The sequence below is a fragment of the Dendrobates tinctorius genome, unplaced genomic scaffold (genome assembly GCF_039654945.1).
Source record: "Dendrobates tinctorius isolate UK_male_01 unplaced genomic scaffold, ASM3965494v1 ptg000196l, whole genome shotgun sequence".
Lineage (NCBI taxonomy): Eukaryota > Metazoa > Chordata > Amphibia > Anura > Dendrobatidae > Dendrobates > Dendrobates tinctorius.
Genome location: NW_027361863.1, coordinates 17982712 through 18002468, shown reverse-complemented (window position 1 = coordinate 18002468; position 19757 = coordinate 17982712). Strand labels below are relative to the sequence as shown.

The 19757-nt window shown below is 50.2% G+C and overlaps 1 protein-coding gene across 3 annotated transcripts; it reads right to left on the bottom strand.

Moving 5' to 3' along the window:
* Positions 1 to 1180: 1180 nt before the first annotated feature.
* PEX5 (peroxisomal biogenesis factor 5) lies at positions 1181 to 15254 on the bottom strand. 3 transcript variants are annotated; one of them, XM_073552991.1, is made up of 16 exons: positions 15011 to 15254; positions 14782 to 14928; positions 14219 to 14254; positions 13044 to 13176; positions 12733 to 12843; positions 12304 to 12403; positions 11949 to 12039; positions 11311 to 11430; positions 10566 to 10640; positions 10183 to 10302; positions 9758 to 9901; positions 9206 to 9276; positions 8930 to 9130; positions 7691 to 7856; positions 7029 to 7186; positions 1181 to 4210 (listed from the first exon to the last, which is right to left on the bottom strand). In XM_073552991.1, the coding sequence occupies exons 2-16, from the start codon at positions 14917 to 14919 to the stop codon at positions 4006 to 4008; spliced, it is 1869 nt and encodes a 622-aa protein (XP_073409092.1). In that variant the 5' UTR covers positions 14920 to 14928; positions 15011 to 15254; the 3' UTR covers positions 1181 to 4005. The 3 variants fall into 3 exon arrangements, with proteins under 3 accessions (XP_073409092.1, XP_073409091.1, XP_073409093.1); XM_073552990.1 differs by having other exon boundaries at positions 15001 to 15253; XM_073552992.1 differs by lacking the exon at positions 11311 to 11430 and having other exon boundaries at positions 15001 to 15252.
* Between the last annotated feature and the right edge of the window lie 4503 nt (positions 15255 to 19757).

Sequence of the window (19757 nt, the reverse complement as noted above, 5' to 3'; positions counted from 1 at the left end):
AGCTGACAGGCTGAGAAGATGGCGGCAGCCTGAGAGGAGCAGAGGATGGAACGCGCGCTTTCAGTGAAGATGGGCGGAGCTAGCCGCCGAACTGAAGAAGGCACCACCCGCTGGCAAACAGGCTAGGGTCCATGAGAGAGGTGGTGGGCGGGCCTAGAACGGACGGGAGAAAAGCCCGCCTAGGAAAGAGGGCGGGAGGCTTGGCCGAGACCCTGGAGAAGGCCCGAAATGAAGCCGGGGCCTAAAGTAAAAGCGGCGGCCGCCTGTCAGCGTGGGCTGGCGCGGAAGTCCCACAGCGCTGCCGCGGCAACACTCCTAAAGATCGCCGCCTGATGTCTGCCGGGCGGGAGAATGAAGGCGGGGGCGAAGAGTAGAACAAGGCCCACACTGAAGCCGGGGCCTGGAGTAAATGCGGCGCCCGCCGGCGGCGCAGAGACTGCTGTGAAGGATCTTGAAACCGCTGAGGACGCGACTCGGGCCCCATACTTACCTCTGTTTCTGCCGTCAATAAAGGTACCTGTCGTTATCAAACGCTGTCTGATCCGTCTTCTGTTGTGTCCGCGCCTCATCCAAACCGACAGGCTCTGGTAGGCGAGTGGGTGGGAGACGGGGGGCGAGGACCATCTGGATTGCTGGCACGCACCCGTGCTAAGCTCTTGGTCCTGCTGTGGAGAGCTATGAGGATAAGGGGTGGCAGTACACGCCGTACTCATAGTCTCTTTGTGTGAGTACAGATGTGACCATTCACTCTGTATCCTTCCGGAAACCTGGAAAGAAACGACGCACACCGAGGTAGATATGGTTCTAATGAAAGACCCGTGTCCACCTCCTACTGACACTAAGCTAAACTGAGGAAATTAGTGACCGTCGGTGGGGTGTACACTGCGGAGGAGGAGCTAACCTTTTTCTGTGCACAGTGTCAGCCTCCTAGTGGCAGCAGCATACACCCATGGTCTCTGTGTCCCCCAATGAAGCGATAGAGAAAATAACCTTATTATACAAGTCTTATGTTAGGATCTGCTCAGACTATTAAGGGGTTGTCCCTCTCATATCTACGTGATCTGCCGGATAGGTGCGGAGCCCAGAGGTGACACCGCGTCTCCTGTCCCGGAGATGGGCCACCGGCTCGCTCCATTCACCTCTATGGAAGTTCCCAACACAATAAGGATCGTCTGCAGCGTTTTGGGTTTCCACATTATTTATATTTTATTACAATTGTATACATAATTGTGTAATAAAGCGACATCTGCGCTCTGCTCCTCCAGCAGGACGCCATCATTACGGCTTATTCCGCCCCACAATGCGCCCACATACCGTCCGTGATCAGCGAGCACCTGTCGCCTCCGAACCGGGAGAGGGTCACTGCTATGCCAGAGGGATGTACACAACTGCAAAACCGTGGCTTAGGTTGGACTACCCCAAAGCTCGGACCGGCTTCAGGACTCCTGGCATGAATTTGACCACTTGATATTTTCCTATGGGGCCGGTCTGTGCATCAAAGTTCATACTTGGGCCACATGGATAGGGTCATAGTCTTCCAAATACAGCACCACACTTGACCACAGGTTGTGTGTGGTATTGCATCTCGGTACTTATTACATCCATACAGGACCAGACACACCCCGTGAGGCACTGGGGTGCTGTATTTCTAATCCTGGCCCCCGTTCTACACACGTTTGTCTGTTTCAGCACTATGTAATGAAAGGGATCAGCCATCCATGGTCAGTGGGCGTGCGTGCAGGTGAAGCTGAGGACAGCGTCCCTCGCCGCCCACGTGCTCTCTGACCATGGACTCTTCTCCCAGATGAGATATTTGCCATTTTCACAAACCGCTCCCACTCCTGTTATGTTAGAAACTTTCTGTGTAAGTGTCTATCATGCTGGCGGCAGGTCCTGCTGTCACTTTTGCACCTGGTGGCGGCATTCCTATGCATTTCTCTATAAGAGCCACGCCACCATCACACCATACACTGAGGACTACAGTCTGTACGGTAACCCTAGACCTTCCACACATCGTGTCCTCCAAGACAATTCTGTAATATTGGAGCACGGACGACAATAAGACTGAATATAAATAGCTACAAGTAACAGTACCGTCACCTACAGACGGGGGGCGCTGTTCTTCTAGCCCCAGTCTCTGCTACGTCACACTGGAGCCATTGCATAGATATGTAGTAAATGCAGTCAGACACAGAGACCAAAACACAACACCACAGTCACGTTAAGTGCTTCAGAGCAGTCATTCATCTATCTGCATCCTCAGCCACATACATTAAGAAAGGGAGAATCTAAGCGATAACATAAACCCGTGACTGCTCAGATGTTCTAGTACTACAACTCTCAGCATGGCCTGATATCTGCAGATCACTGCTCTAAAGGGGATGGCTAGAGACGCATTAGGAGGCAAAAAGGGCCTTGCACGACGCAGCCGCTTACCAGACAACTGCGGATTTCACACTGTGTCATTGCAGCGCCTTAGGCTGCACAAGCGAAAGGTTCCGGAGACCTTCTTACTCCCGTTTCTCACCTTTTGGCCGGGGTCACACTTGCAAGAAACTCGCACGAGTCTCGCGTCTCAATACCTGGCACTCGGGACCGGAGTGTGCGGCTGCATGTATTTCTATGCAGCTGACCGTTCCGGTCCAGAGTGCCGGCGGCAGTGCCGGGCATTGAGACGCGAGACTCGTGCGAGTTTCTCTCAAGTGTGACCGACTCCAGCATTTAAATGAGTTCTGCTTGCTGTCAGTGAATTGTAACCCATTCAGAGGCCAGAAACACGTCCTAATCGTGTCCAAGTGACCCAGCTGCAAGGTTCGTCCATCTGACCGTGTACCGCAATATGGCCATGTGCCGTTTGGTTTATTGTTTTTTATACATAATGGCCGCACGGTTTGGCAAGTAAATCTCTTTACGGCTGCACTATCTTACAGTGCCAAGCCACATGGCTATACTCAGTCAGTCTGAAGACTGCATCAAACACGTGGCAGCTGCGTCTTACCTGGCCCACGTCAGCTGGACGTCCTTGGGACCAATTTTTATACCTCCTACTCACTGACAGCAAGCAGGCATCTTGGCAGTAGTGAGAACTGAAATTCATTGGGTCTCATTCATTATTGCAAAAGCGTCTTTTTTTGGTGTTTTTCTAAAGTCTTATTATGTGTAACGCCAGGTTTTTTTTTTTTATAATAGTCATTTTTTGTAGTTTCCGGATGTTTTTGCCCAATTCATACATTTTTTCTTTTAAAAAGTTGCAAAATTTTTGCGCAAATTTTCATCCTTCTTGGAGTGATTTCTATGTTTGTCCGAAATTATATTTTATTATTTTTGCAAACGTTTAGTGAAATGTGAGATTTTTTTACACCCCAAAAATGCTTTTTTTTTTCCATTTTGCGCAGAATTCATGAGCCATCTGCACCATGCTGAAGAATTTGGCAAAAAAAATTTAAATTTTATCCGTACCATTAGACTTAAAAAAAAAAAAAAAACCCACAAAGGATGAATCGGGCCAATGTGTCAGAGAAAGCTGCAGCGTTGTTCTCATGGCCCAGGATCGATTCTCACAGTCAGGACGTTTTCTCCAGGAACACAAATACTAGATTTATAAGAAAATAATGATACGTCGCTGGTTATAATGTCTCATCAGCATCGGGGAAGAGGGACGCAGGTATTGAGAGGTGAAGACGACCCACGATGATAAGTCAGATGTATGGCTGGGACTCGTCTGTAGTGTCCGTCTCCCAATACACAAGGTAATTAAATGAAAATCAATGATAATTAGAAAAAAAGAAAAATCAGCTTTGTCCCTTCATTCCTGTACCAGCCAATGGAGTGAAAGATCAAGGCCTTAGTGAGGGTCACGCCAGGTCCAGCCACTACTCGATGGGGGTTATCTGTGGCTCCGTCTGGGTCTGCGGAGGCTTAGTGCATGGTTCTGGGTTCCGTTTTCCCGGTACATTGACTGACACCTGCGAGCATGCACTCGCACAGCAATTGCTCATACTGCAGTCATTGCGCCGATGCGGAGGGAGGAGGAAATGCTGCTTGTAAAGTAGCCAGATCCCGGGCATCCGCAGCCGAGTACAAGCCACTCTGTCCTAACATGGACAGCGCCATCCGCAGGGTGCTCCAGATATTGTCAGACATGGCTCCTCCATGGCCTCCGCTCTGCTGCTGCATGCTCAAGGCCTCTATGAAGTGCTCCACAGCCTCCCTGCAAACCAAGAATACTAATTAGGCCGGGATCACACATGCGTGAAACATGGACAAGTCTTGCATGTTAGTACCCAGCACTGCCGCCGGCACTCAGGAGCGGAGCGTGCGGCTCCATGTATTGCTATGCGGCCGCACGCTCTGATCCGAGTGCCGGTGGCAATGCCAGGTATTAACATGCGAGACTCGGCCTTAGTAGAGGCCTCTGTGGACTTCTGAAACTCATTTTCTTAAAAAAAAACAAAAATACTGAATAATAAAGCAACTTAATAAAATTGTTTTATATCCACAGCGCTAATGCAGACCTTTGTGTCTCCATGCTTACAGACTACAAACAACTGTGTAGCCTCACTCTGCTGCTGCCTCCTCCTCCTCCATCACAGAGTGGAGGATCAGACACATTCGTCTTCATCGGAGCTGTAGACATATTATGAGATTTCTTTTTTCTTTTTTAATTTGTTTATTAAAAACAAAATAGAATGTACATACTTGTATACAATATTAAACATAAAATAGAATGTACACTCTCATATACATCCAAAATGACATATGTGTGATCTACGGAGCATTTGCAAAAGGACAATAAGTTGTGCACATTAAATCAATTGTACTATGTGGATTATACAAGTCCTTATATTGTTGCATAAGTAATAAACCTATGAACAAATAAACAAGGAACATCGCGTATCATTCAGTCTTATACATGTTCGGGAAGATATGACAAAGTCCCTAAACTACAACAACAACAACTACTAGCACGCCGCCTAATATTTGACATTGTGTTACCCTCCATGTGATGCCCCAAAACAGAAATTAACTTTTTACGATGATGTCGAGTCATCACACATTAATAGAGTAAGGTGGGAAGAGATCCAGCTATCCCAACTGTTTTCGGAAATCCTCTATTCTGATACAGTGTGCGCTGATACGGAATAACTGAATTCACCAATTTAATCCAGGCTCTGAGGGAGGGACGTGAGCCCCCCATCCAGCGTAATGCCAATACCTTCCGTGCCATAAAAAGCGTCTCCCGTAGAAAAATCCCAACATAGTGACCCCAAGTTTCCTCATCCCACACCCCAAATAAACAGAACAGCAGTTCAAGTGGAACAGGAGCTTGTACCAGGGATGTCAGCAATGATGTCACCTCTTTCCAGTAGAGAAGAGTAAAGGTACTGTCACTTTTAGCGATGTACCAGCGATATGATGCAGTCAGGATCGCTGGTGCATCGCTAAGTGGTCGCTAGTGAGCTGCCACACAGGCAAATCTCACCAGCGACATAGCAGCGGTCGGGGGTCGCTACTTACCTGTCAGACGAGGCGATCCTGACGTCCTCCCGTCGCTCATCGTCACAGCAGGAAGCCCAGAAGGAAGCTGACGACGAGAAGCGGCCCAGGACGTTCTCGCGCAATCAGCGATAACCAGCAGGGGAGCAGTCGGAGGTAAGCATCAGACACAGCGATAAAAAACCAGCGACGTTATAGCGATATTGCTAGCGATATCGCTTAGTGTGACAGGCCCTTAACAGGGTATACTCATATCATATGTATAAAATCTGCATCTGATGAGTGGCATCGCAGATATTCCGATGATTGGAATCAACCCATCTTGAAGTGTCGTGTCGGAGTTAAGTATGATAGGTATGTTATATATAACTGTGTCATTCTGTCATTGATAGATGGGGACACCCTGATTGGAGACTCCAGGATCTCTTCCCATTCCTCTTCCTGCACATCGGGGTTGAGCCCTTCCCACTTCCCTTAATAGATCTTATAGCAGATTCAGCTCCCACTGATCGCATGTATGTATACAAGGAGGAGATAAGGCCCTGCGAGTTAAGGCCCCGTCACACATAGCGATCTCGCTAGCGAGATCGCTGCTGAGTCACAAGTTTTGTGACACAACAGCGATCTCACCAGCGAGATCGCTGTGTGTGACAGCAATCAGCGACAGGCCCCCCTGCCGGTATCGCTGAAGGAAACCGCTGAACATTTTTTTGGTCGCTGGTCTCCCGCTGGCCAACACGCATCGCTGCGTGTGACAGGCGGGAAACAAGCGATCTGCTGGTAACTAACGTACACACCGGGTATCCAAATTACGTGCGTCCCTTGGATACCCGATGTGTACGTTAGTTACCAGCGCGCTGACGCAGGGAGCTGGTAAAGTACACATCGGGTTTCTAAGGGACGCACGTCCCTTGGATACCCGATGCGTACGTTAGTTACCAGCTCCCTGCATCAGCACGCTGGTAACTAACGAACACAGAGACGCCGCGCGCTCGGCGTCGCTGTGCTGATCGCTGGTGAAGCTGTCTGTGTGACAGCTCACCAGCGATCCTGACACGTTGATATCGTTGTCGGGATCGCTGGTGAGTCGCTATGTGTGACTCCAGCTTTAAGAATACCTATCAAAGGGAGAGACGAGATAGCACGGCCCAAACTGATACCACGTATATGTGACTGAAAAGCCGATCTCAGTTGGAGATAACAGAAAAATTGGGACCTCAGTACACTATATTTAGCCTGTATTTGCTCAAAGGACATCAAGGTCCCAAGATCATACAAATCGCCCACCGAGGAGCCATCATATAGAATCCAAAAGCCAGTAGATGGGTGGTTTAACAGCAGCGGGAAATAATTTTTGTTCCACAGGGGCATTTCTGCTATAATGTCCTCAAATCTAATAACTTTTTTAATTTGTCTCAGACTAGGGGCAATAGACGAGGGACACTGATTTTATCAGACTCCAGAAAACCCAGGGGGCAGTCACTACTTTTTTTTTTTTGCATTTGTACATTTAATAGGATTTTCTCCCTCACCTGTGCGCCCCCAGATTGATGCAGGCAATGCCCAGGTTGTATCGGGAGCGTATAAAGCCTGGCTGCAGCTGCAGTGCCCGTCGGTACGCCTCCACCGCAGCCTCGCTGTCGTTGCCATTTGCCAGAGTGGCTCCCAGCTTATTCCACAGTAAGTAGTCCTGCAGGAGACAACCCGGCATTAACACGCAGATAGGGGGACAGCAGAGACCCTAAAAGCCTCGCGCTTCTCACAACTGTGGGTTTGTTACAGTTGCATCTCCAGCACAAATCCTTCTCCAGTCATTATTTGTTACTATGAAGGATTAGATCGCAGAAGAGACTGGATACAATAGTAACAAACACTCAGCTTTGAGAAGTATAAGATGTATAACAAAAAACCCCAGTGTCACTTCCGACCAGGTGCCCTGAAATGGAGGCAAGGAAAGCCAAAAAATACTTTACTAACCCTGTGGCCCCTCCCGTTATGGGGATCAGTGGAGCAGCCAGAGGCCGGACCCCCAACAATCACCAGGCCGTGGTATGGAAATGTGGAGTAGTCACCTATGGCAAACTAATCCCAGAAAATAGAAGCAGCGACCTGATTGGCTGCCAGGGATCACTACCCCACTGTTTGCCCACAGAGCTCACACTCGCGCCCATGTGTTCTCACAATCACAACTCACGTCCGGTCTCTGGCTCAGCGCGGCCGTGAAGCAGTCGACGGCTTTCTGATACTCCCCGCTCAGGTTGAAGAGGACGCCAAGACCACACTGAACATCAGGATCCACCTGATTGGGGTCCATTCGGACGGCAGCGAGGAACAACTCCCGCACCTCGGAGAACAAGGAGCTGAAAGCAAAAAGAACAGACGTGATCGTTCCACCGACTGGACACGAATTCATCTTTTTCCAAAGTTTTCCAATTTTCTTGTATATTTTCAATACCTGTGCTTGCTGGCAGTGTATGAGAATATTCTTGTCTACATCTATGGGCTGAAAATAAGAGATTCCCAGGACGGACGCTGGTCCAGCGGCCATCAGACCAGAGCCCGGAGAACCTTTTCCAACCTGCCGGCAGCCCTGGTGCCCCTTCTGATTAGTAGGAAGTGTAACGTCATGCTGTGTCTGCAGAAGAGGTGCCTGGGTTGGGGTCCTATGTCCGTGGCTACTGGACCAGTGTCTTTTTTAGCCCATCCTAACCTCATACTTGTCTCAGCTGAGGGTTTGTTACAGTTACAGACTATCCTCTCATAAGTGGCAATATGATAACTTGCTGATCATAAAGGTCTGACCACTGAGACTCCCACCGAACCGGAAAATGGGTCTCTGAAATACCCCATTGTCTATGGGACTGCCAAAGATGGCACCCGACAGTGAGGAGGCATTTCAGAGTCCTACTGGGATCTGTTGGACCCCCACTAATCAGGACAGGTGATAAAGGGTTATTCCCAAGATAACACATTATTCCCTATCCTGTGGCTTTAGCCAGTTGTGTTTGCAGCCCTATAGACTATCAGAGCCATGTCCCCAGGGTTGGTGGAAGTCCTAGCAGTCAGACCCCCACCCATCAGCAGGATAGGGAATCATGTGCGATATTGAGAATAACCAAGGTTTTAAACTTCAGGGAGGTTTCAATTCACTGACAGCAAGCAGAGAACTTTTGATGGCTGGCTGGAGAGGAGTTACAAGAAGAGTCAGTATCTCTCTCTCTTGGGGATCCAACACATCTAAGCATTACACAAAAAAGCCTAAAGATTTTAATAAGACCTATGTAATACGCAATTTCCCCTGTGGGGGCACTGTAGGGAAATTGAACACTTGCTAAACCAACTGTGGGACTGATAAGAACTTGGATGCACTTTGACCCCAGGATACGCCATAAACCTATAAATTCAGTTGTATAGATTGACAGCTGTTACTCACTCGGACAGTAACGTCCCCAGAGATTTCTTTCTAGAAGCTTCCGCGGCATCGCCCTCCACCTTCACCAGGTGGCTGTATCTGGGGTTGTGCCGCAACCACTCCCGCAGGGTTTCGCAGGCCTGCTGCTGGAGGCATTCGTTGGTAAAACTAACCGCCAGCGCCATCAGGGCGCTGAGATTGTCCGGCTTCAGATCAAGGCACCTGAGAATAAAGATCACAAGGTAAATCATATAGGAGACATACACGCTGGTGCGAGAGCACAGGAAGAGACCTCACCTGCGGAGGGCGCTGATAGCCGCCAGCTCCTGCTCATTTTCGGCCTGAGTGGTGCCCAGATATTGCCAGCCCTGGAAGATACAAGGGGTTAAGTATCATACACAATACACGGGTCCCTCCCCGTATCCTGCACCAACAGGATCTTCACGCTGTGCCTGAAGGAAACAGTCAGCAGTGCAGGAACATAGCTAAAGGGGGTGCAGGCGTAAGACACCAATATTAATAAAGGTACATCACAGATCACAGATTTTGCACCATCATGGCGTCCAGCCGTGCATCACGCTGGGGAGTTGTGTCGTCATGTCTTTGGGACTTTGGTCTCATCGGCTGTTAATGAGTGAACAGCAGGGATTAATCTAATGTTTGCAGTCTGCACTGAAGAGTAAGGAAGCAGCTACACCAGGAAGCCCCATGGGCTGCAGAACAACCTGGAAGCTACTGCTCTGTTCATCCTGAGGTACCTGGTTCAGCTTGTGTGGAAGGCGAGCAGAGAGGGCCGCCGCTGTACCACAATGCCAGGAGCATGTATTGACCCCCTGATCGTCCTCTTACCTCCATGTGTTGGGGGTCTCTCTGTACGGCAATCTCAAAAAGTCGCACTGCGCTGGGGAGGTCTCCTTCCCGGAGGCGTTTTAGACCCTCCTCAAATGGCTGCGCCTCCTCGGAGAATGGATTATCATCTTCAAACGCGTAGCCCTAGTAAAAGACAAGCCGAGACGTGCCGATTCATTTCTTATAGTTATTGGAGTATTTCTGATACAGAGCTCCAAATCCCCAGCTCAGAGTTACATGATAAACGTGAATCCCTGCAGACACCACCAGGGGGAGCTCACCGCACACTGTATTATTGAGTCCAGTGTACACACAGTATGCAGTGAGCTCCCTCTAGTGGTGGCCACAGGTAAACACGTTTTATCATGTATCTATGTCTGCGCAAAGGGTTTGGAGCTCCTTATCAACTTTCATCAATGTCTTACCTTGTCGTAAGACTTGGCAGACAAATCCTGGAAATCTGATAGCCACGGATGCGCCTCTGCGTCCCTCTTGGCCATCTCCTCCCATTCTTCTTGCAACTTGTCCCAGAAATCCACATCAGCCTATCAGAGTAAAGATCAGAGAGTGATGGTAAAACTTCACCTGAACGCTAAAAGTCCTGCCCAGAAAAAAATGTCACCCTATGACTCTGCAAAACTACATCTCCCAGGGAATGCTGGGAGTGGTAGTTTTACAGAAGCTGAAAACCTCTGTTCTATAGGAGGTGTGCAAAAGCTGAAGAGCTACATTACCCCGTGTCTCTTTCTACCAGAGCTGGCTGAAACACTCTGTGCTGCTGCAAGCATGACATTTCTTGTTGTTTTACCTCCACTGCGGCCTTGGCAGACTCGAACTCTTTCTCCAAGGGGGTAAACTGATCGACCCACTGTTCAGACACGGCCTGCGGAGAAAGAAGACAGTGAGGTCGGAAATAGACGGGGGCGATACACAAGAAGCTTACGTTAAGGCGACAGTGCGGCATACAGACATCCCAAGCGGCAGAAGGGAACCAGAAGGACTGATCTGGTGAGAGACCCCGATCAACGGTGCCCGTTTCCTATGCAGGTCCGGTAAATCAAGGTCATTATATGGAAACAGGTCACTCCCCAAATACTGTGAGACACTACAACTCTCAGCATGCCTCAACATCCTCTGGCACGTGACTTACAGGCACATCCTGACAGCTCGAGGCTGAGAGTTGTAGTCGTCCCCCCACAGCTGGTGGGGCCCAGGTTGCAGACCACCAATGTGAAGATTAGTAAAGAATTTCCAATCCTGCTTAGATAAAGTTCTGCACTTTTCTCATATCACTTTCACAATTTCTGCTTGCTGTCAGTGAATAATATTCAGAAACTATAAAGCCATGCCGCGTTTTTACTTACAGTTTCATCAGTCTAGACTGGGTACAACTGTGACGAACGCAGAGCTGCATGAGATCTGTACAAGTTTTGAGAATTTCAATTCACTGACAACAAGCAGAAATTTTGAAAAAGTTGACAAAAAAAAAAAAAAGATGTAGGCACAAAGAACGGCAGCTCTCACTATCCTCACCCCTCGGTGCGGGTCACTACCTGCTCTTGTATAAACTGTTCTGACCACTGCTCTGCCTGCGAGACCGTCTGGGAGGGAGCGCCTGGAGTCTGCGAGAGAGACACCTCCCCGTCTCCTATCTTCCTCACAAATTGTAAGAACTGATAGAGAAAGAGAGATGGAGACAGTGACATTGACACATGCAGATAAGAGGCAGTGGAGGAGATAGGGGGCATTATATGAGCCGAATATGGGGAGCACAGCTTACATCTGATGGGCCCCAGTATTATAGAGGATTTTACTTTTTAGGGGGGGTGGGGGGGAGTGGGCTGCACATTGTGCAGGAAGCTCATACTAATGCTATTTACTTGCAGATTAACCCTATATCTGCACGTAAATTGAATTGTTTCGCCAATGGCAGATTCTCTGTAGCCACCACTGGGGGGAACTCCAGAGCTGACTATTGAATGAATGCACTGAGCTCCCCCTAGTGGTGACTGCAGGCAGAATTTTATCATAGCTGTGTCTATGCAGGGAGTTTGGAGCTCTGTATCAGAAAAAAAATATTTTTTCAAGAGCCGTGGAACGAGGGAGAACGTTATGGTCAGAAAAATGATCATGAAATTGATTAATACCATATTTACAACCTACAGCCTGTCCTGAACCGCCCTCGCAGTACCTGGCTGTTAACTAGTTTAGGGTCATTGACTTTGGAAACAAGAGATTTTGCTTCTCTCTGTAGGTCGTCTTCAGGTTGGTACTCCTCCGTCCTGTACGAGGGGAAGAAAGGATTACATATTAAAATGCAAAAAAAGGAATATATACCATGATGGGAGTCATTGTTCTAGAGGGGAGATGAGAACCCGGACAACTTTTCTACTACCCTGAAGGCATCAGCACCCTACACCGGTCATATAATGCCTTCTGGTCAGTCACATGGTACAGTAGGTTATCTGGGACTTGCAGTAGTAGCGGATTAGGGGTCCCACCTCTGTCTAATAACACAAATCCCCTTACTCATTGTCACATCTCACCATTTCTCCGCCATCACTCCCTCACTCTCTCCCAACCACAGTTTCTCCTCTGACTGCTGGAGGTATTCTTCTGCCCAGCGAGATGGGGATGAGTGGGGGTCTTGTAAGAGAGAAGAATATTTATGACATTTCCACTGTTATCACTTGCAAGAGGGCTCCCTTACGGGGCCACCGCGGTCCGGCTGGCTCCATTACGGGGCCACCGCGGTCCGGCTGGCTCCATTACGGGGCCACCGCGGTCCGGCTGGCTAAATTACGGGGCCACTGTGGCCTGGCTGGCTAAATTACGGGGCCACCGCGGCCCTGCTGGCTCCAGTATGGGGCCACCGCGGTCCGGCTGGCTCCCTTGCAGATCCACCGCGGCCCGGCCGGCTCCCTTACTGGGTGGACACCACTGATCACATGACACCAGGGTGAGAAGATTCCTACCCGCCTGATCAATGAACTCGCGGCTCCAGTCTTCTTCTTCTACAGCTGGTTCTTGCTCAAGAAACTCATCCGTCCAGTGTTCAGAGAGAGCGAGATCTGCGACACCAGGAGCTACAGGAGAACAAGGGAAGAGAGGAAGTATGGAGGGACAGCTTGCCGCTCAGACAGCTGCATGGCGCGGTACAATGTCAGCTGGCAATGATCGGAAAAGGCCACTGGGCAATAAGGCTTCCACTCACTGACAGCAAGTGAAGAACTGATGCAGAAAGTATGCTAAGAAGCAGCAGCGGAAGGACGGAGCTCGTTCTTACCTCGAAGCGGCTCAGGGCGGAAACTGCTCTGCTCGATTTGCTGCATCTCGGCCAAGAGGCCGTCCATCTTAAATGTGTGAGGAGCGCGAGTATGCAGGGAGGGCGCGCGGGACTGCAGGAACTCTGACACCAGCTGTCGGCAAGCAAGGAGAGAGGGATTACAGAAGAGCGCACAATAAAGGCTTTAATCCTTCCACCATCATCCATTTTCATTATCACACATTGGTTTTTTCCTCCCCTTCTGGAGCCATAACGGTTTTCATTTTTGCGTCCACATCGCCGTATGAGGGCTGGTTTTATTTTTACATTTAAAAACACAATTCCGCTAATGTTTTTGACGTTTTTTTTTTTTTTTTATGGAGTGTTCATTATGCGGTAAAAACAGCCTAGTAATGTGATTTTCCTGGTCAGTATGATTATGGCAATACTGAACTTGAATAGTTAATTTTTTAATTATTTAAGTAGTAAGACGGAGTTTAGAACTTTACAAAATATTAAAAAAAAAAAATGAAATAGTTCTGCCGACGCAAAACTTTTAGAGTTGTTTAGAGGGGCTTACTTTCCCACTTTATGTCTCCTGAGCTGACGCTTTTATTTTTTACCATCTCGGGGGTACGTACAACATTTTGCTCGCTTTTTATTGCGCCTTTTGCGGCAGCCCGAAAAAAAAAAAAAAAACAGTAATAAATTTTTTATTTTATGGCATTTGCCACATTGGGATAATTAATTATATATTTCAGACTCTTATAGAAGTGGCAAAACCAGAAAAGGTTTTTTTTTCTTTTACTTTTGTATTAGGAATAGGAGGGAAAGACAAACTTTTATTATTAAAAAAAATAAAAAATTACATGATAAAAATGGTTGATGGCTTCTTGATACGTCAGTACTGATATAGATGACAAAAGTGACGGTCTCCTATAAGGCCTGCCGCCTGAATTGGGATGGCGCCCCTTACAGGTCGCTGTCCAGTATTTACAGTGTCATTTAAGGGGTTAAAAAGCAGCGATCAGCACGAGCTCCTATTGCTACCGTCTGTTGCAGGCACCGGCTGTGTAATGGACACCTGACATTGGATATACAGCGGATGTCAGGAATGGGTTATCAAGCCTGATGACAGGGAATACTAGTAAGACTGCGCTTATTCCCTCTCTGCTGCTGAACGGCGTTACGCTCACCTCATCTTCCGTCGCTTCTCCCAGAGGCTTTGAGATCTGCAAGAAAAAGACAAAAAAAAGAATTAAAGGCATCAGGAAATCCTGAATAATCACTTTCTGAAAAGCTCTGGGGACATTGATGAAGCCATCTTTGTTACACATAGCAACCAATCAGAGTGCAGCTTACATTTCATATTCTGCTTTTAAAGAATGAAAGCTGCACTGTGATTGGTCACAGCTTCTCTTATAGACGGCGGCCTGAATCTCTATCTTTACATGTCTCCTCTCCGTTTTTAAGACCTCCGCTTGCTGTGGGTGAATACGACCCTTCTGTTTACATTCGTAGGCTAATACTTCTCACGAATGAAACGAATGCTCAGCTGTGAGACGTAGGAGCCGGTTCTAGGCGTAACCAAGAATGATACATCTTACTGACAGCAAGCAGAGGTCTAGAGAATGGCGAAGAATTGATCCTTGTAAGAAACCAGCGATGATCAATGCTTTGTTGCTGTGCTGGGGCTTGTAGTTCCCCCTAAGGACAGTACGGAGGTCGCCATTTGTACTGAGGCGGTGGCGTCACTTACGGCGATGGCTCCCGGGGGCCAGGCCACGCTGGGCAATCCTTCCTGCCGCAGACCCTTATCCTGGGTGAAGTGACCCGTCAGCTTCATGAGGGGATTTGCTCCCCCACACTCCGCGTCCACCAGTCCGCGCATTGCCATGGTGACGGCCTGCAAAATGGAGGCAGCAACATGTGAAACACCAGCCCCACCAGGCACGACTGTCTCCCCCCATAACCTTACCCTGTGTCACCTCCGTCTGGAGCGCTCCTTCCCCCTGCACAGCCCTCTATTTTAGGAGGGAGTCTCTCGCTGCCATGTATCTGTCTCTCTGTCCCGGATGTCTCTTCCTGTGAACACAGAGCTCAAGGGGAGGAGAGACAGTAATAGTACAGAGATCAGGGGGAGGAGAGAGACAGTCACAGCATGGAGGGCGGAGAGACAGCCAGTCACAGCATGGAGGGAGGAGAGACAGCCAGTCACAGCATGGAGGGCGGAGAGACAGCCAGTCACAGTATGGAGGGAGGAGAGACAGCCAGTCACAGCATGGAGGGAGGAGAGACAGCCAGTCACAGTATGGAGGGAGGAGAGAGACAGCCAGTCACAGCATGGAGGGCGGAGAGACAGCCAGTCACAGCATGGAGGGAGGAGAGACAGCCAGTCACAGCATGGAGGGCGGAGAGAGACAGCCAGTCACAGCATGGAGGGAGGAGAGACAGCCAGTCACAGCATGGAGGGAGGGAGGGAGGAGAGAGAGACAGCCAGTCACAGTATGGAGGGAGGAGAGAGACAGCCAGTCACAGCATGGAGGGAGGAGAGAGACAGCCAGTCACAGTATGGAGGGAGGGAGGAGAGAGAGACAGCCAGTCGCAGCATGGAGGGAGGGAGGAGAGAGAGACAGCCAGTCACAGCATGGAGGGAGGGAGGAGAGAGAGACAGCCAGTCACAGCATGGAGGGAGGAGAGAGACAGCCAGTCACAGCATGGAGGGAGGGAGGAGAGACAGCCAGTCACAGCATGGAGGGCGGAGAGACAGCCAGTCACAGCATGGAGGGAGGGAGGAGAGACAATTAAGGAATTTCCTTTTAAAACTAGACCCCAATCAGAGGAGCATAAAACATCCGGACTCCTTATCTATGAACTGGTCCAATGTTTATATTTATGTTTCTCCCTCTCCCATATTGATAGTTCTGCTTCACGTCACTTGTCTCATCTGTTGCATTTTTTCTAGGCTGTATTGTGCATAAATATGTGACTTCAGATTTTGTATTAGTCTAGCCTGATGAAGAGACCTGAGTAGTCTCGAAAGCTTGCAATGTATTACCATCTTCTCAGTTAGCCATTAAAATGTATCAACCACTGAGGACTCTCAATCCTGAATATTTTTCATGAATGGCAGAGAGACAGCCAGTCACAGTATGGAGGGAGGAGAGAGACAGCCAGTCACAGTATGGAGGGAGGAGAGAGACAGCCAGTCACAGTATGGAGGGAGGAGAGAGACAGCCAGTCACAGTATGGAGGGAGGAGAGAGACAGCCAGTCACAGTATGGAGGGCGGAGAGAGACAGCCAGTCACAGTATGGAGGGAGAGAGACAGCCAGTCACAGCATGGAGGGAGGAGAGACAGCCAGTCACAGCATGGAGGGAGGAGAGACAGCCAGTCACAGCATGGAGGGAGGAGAGAGACAGCCAGTCACAGCATGGAGGGAGGAGAGACAGCCAGTCACAGCATGGAGGGAGGAGAGAGACAGCCAGTCACAGCATGGAGGGAGGAGAGAGACAGCCAGTCACAGCATGGAGGGAGGAGAGACAGCCAGTCACAGCATGGAGGGAGGAGAGAGACAGCCAGTCACAGCATGGAGGGAGGAGAGAGACAGCCAGTCACAGCATGGAGGGAGGAGAGAGACAGCCAGTCACAGCATGGAGGGAGGAGAGAGACAGCCAGTCACAGCATGGAGGGAGGAGAGAGACAGCCAGTCACAGCATGGAGGGAGGAGAGAGACAGCCAGTCACAACATGGAGGGAGGAGAGAGACAGCCAGTCACAGCATGGAGGGAGGAGAGAGACAGCCAGTCACAGCATGGAGGGCGGAGAGACAGCCAGTCACAGTATGAAGGGCGGAGAGACAGCCAGTCACAGTATGGAGGGAGGAGAGGCAGCCAGTCACAGCATGGAGGGAGGAGAGACAGCCAGTCACAGCATGGAGGGAGGAGAGACAGCCAGTCACAGCATGGAGGGAAGAGAGAGACAGCCAGTCACAGCATGGAGGGCGGAGAGAGACAGCCAGTCACAGTATGGAGGGAGGAGAGACAGCCAGTCACAGAATGGAGGGAGGAGAGAGACAGCCAGTCACAGCATGGAGGGCGGAGAGAGACAGCCAGTCACAGTATGGAGGGAGGAGAGACAGCCAGTCACAGCATGGAGGGCGGAGAGAGACAGCCAGTCACAGCATGGAGGGCGGAGAGAGACAGCCAGTCACAGCATGGAGGGAGGAGAGAGACAGCCAGTCACAGTATGGAGGGAGGAGAGACAGCCAGTCACAGCATGGAGGGAGGAGAGAGACAGCCAGTCACAGCATGGAAGGAGAGACAGCCAGTCACAGCATGGAGGGAGGAGAGACAGCCAGTCACAGCATGGAGGGAGGAGAGACAGCCAGTCACAGCATGGAGGGCGGAGAGAGACAGCCAGTCACAGTATGGAGGGAGGAGAGACAGCCAGTCACAGAATGGAGGGAGGAGAGAGACAGCCAGTCACAGCATGGAGGGCGGAGAGAGACAGCCAGTCACAGTATGGAGGGAGGAGAGACAGCCAGTCACAGCATGGAGGGCGGAGAGAGACAGCCAGTCACAGCATGGAGGGCGGAGAGACAGCCAGTCACAGCATGGAGGGCGGAGAGACAGCCAGTCACAGCATGGAGGGAGGGAGGAGAGAGAGACAGCCAGTCACAGCATGGAGGGCGGAGAGACAGCCAGTCACAGCATGGAGGGAGGGAGGAGAGAGAGACAGCCAGTCACAGCATGGAGGGAAGAGAGAGACAGCCAGTCACAGCATGGAGGGCGGAGAGAGACAGCCAGTCACAGTATGGAGGGAGGAGAGACAGCCAGTCACAGAATGGAGGGAGGAGAGAGACAGCCAGTCACAGCATGGAGGGCGGAGAGAGACAGCCAGTCACAGTATGGAGGGAGGAGAGACAGCCAGTCACAGCATGGAGGGCGGAGAGAGACAGCCAGTCACAGCATGGAGGGCGGAGAGAGACAGCCAGTCACAGCATGGAGGGAGGAGAGAGACAGCCAGTCACAGTATGGAGGGAGGAGAGACAGCCAGTCACAGCATGGAGGGAGGGAGGGAGGAGAGAGAGACAGCCAGTCACAGCATGGAGGGCGGAGAGAGACAGCCAGTCACAGCATGGAGGGAGGAGAGAGACAGCCAGTCACAGCATGGAAGGAGAGACAGCCAGTCACAGCATGGAGGGAGGAGAGACAGCCAGTCACAGCATGGAGGGAGGAGAGACAGCCAGTCACAGCATGGAGGGCGGAGAGAGACAGCCAGTCACAGTATGGAGGGAGGAGAGACAGCCAGTCACAGAATGGAGGGAGGAGAGAGACAGCCAGTCACAGCATGGAGGGCGGAGAGAGACAGCCAGTCACAGTATGGAGGGAGGAGAGACAGCCAGTCACAGCATGGAGGGCGGAGAGAGACAGCCAGTCACAGCATGGAGGGCGGAGAGACAGCCAGTCACAGCATGGAGGGCGGAGAGACAGCCAGTCACAGCATGGAGGGAGGGAGGAGAGAGAGACAGCCAGTCACAACATGGAGGGCGGAGAGACAGCCAGTCACAGCATGGAGGGAGGGAGGAGAGAGAGACAGCCAGTCACAGCATGGAGGGAGGGAGGAGAGAGAGACAGCCAGTCACAGCATGGAGGGCGGAGAGACAGCCAGTCACAGCATGGAGGGAGGGAGGAGAGAGAGACAGCCAGTCACAGCATGGAGGGCGGAGAGACAGCCAGTCACAGCATGGAGGGAGGGAGGAGAGACAGCCAGTCACAGCATGGAGGGAGGGAGGAGAGACAATTAAGGAATTTCCTTTTAAAACTAGACCCCAATCAGAGGAGCATAAAACATCCGGACTCCTTATCTATGAACTGGTCCAATGTTTATATTTATGTTTCTCCCTCTCCCATATTGATAGTTCTGCTTCACGTCACTTGTCTCATCTGTTGCATTTTTTCTAGGCTGTATTGTGCATAAATATGTGACTCTTCAGATTTTGTATTAGTCTAGCCTGATGAAGAGACCTGAGTAGTCTCGAAAGCTTGCAATGTATTACCATCTTCTCAGTTAGCCATTAAAATGTATCAACCACTGAGGACTCTCAATCCTGAATATTTTTCATGAATGGCAGAGAGACAGCCAGTCACAGTATGGAGGGAGGAGAGAGACAGCCAGTCACAGTATGGAGGGAGGAGAGAGACAGCCAGTCACAGTATGGAGGGAGGAGAGAGACAGCCAGTCACAGTATGGAGGGAGGAGAGAGACAGCCAGTCACAGTATGGAGGGAGGAGAGAGACAGCCAGTCACAGTATGGAGGGAGAGAGACAGCCAGTCACAGCATGGAGGGAGGAGAGAGACAGCCAGTCACAGCATGGAGGGAGGAGAGACAGCCAGTCACAGCATGGAGGGAGGAGAGAGACAGCCAGTCACAACATGGAGGGACTCTGTCTCTCTCTGGCTGGTGACGGAGCCTGCCCATTTATATATGACCCACATGTATTATACTGAGGGCTGGACGCACATTACAGGCAGTTTTTTACCTGTCCTGTCCGCCCTCTTTCCTCATAGATTGTAGCTTGTAATTGGGACCCTCACTCTCAGGACCCTCACTCTTGTAAATGTGGAATTATGCAGCTGCTTTCATACAGTTGAAACCAGAAGTTTCCATCCACTGTATATAATGACACATCCGCAGGTTTTTCTCAATATCTGACATGAAATCAGAATAAAC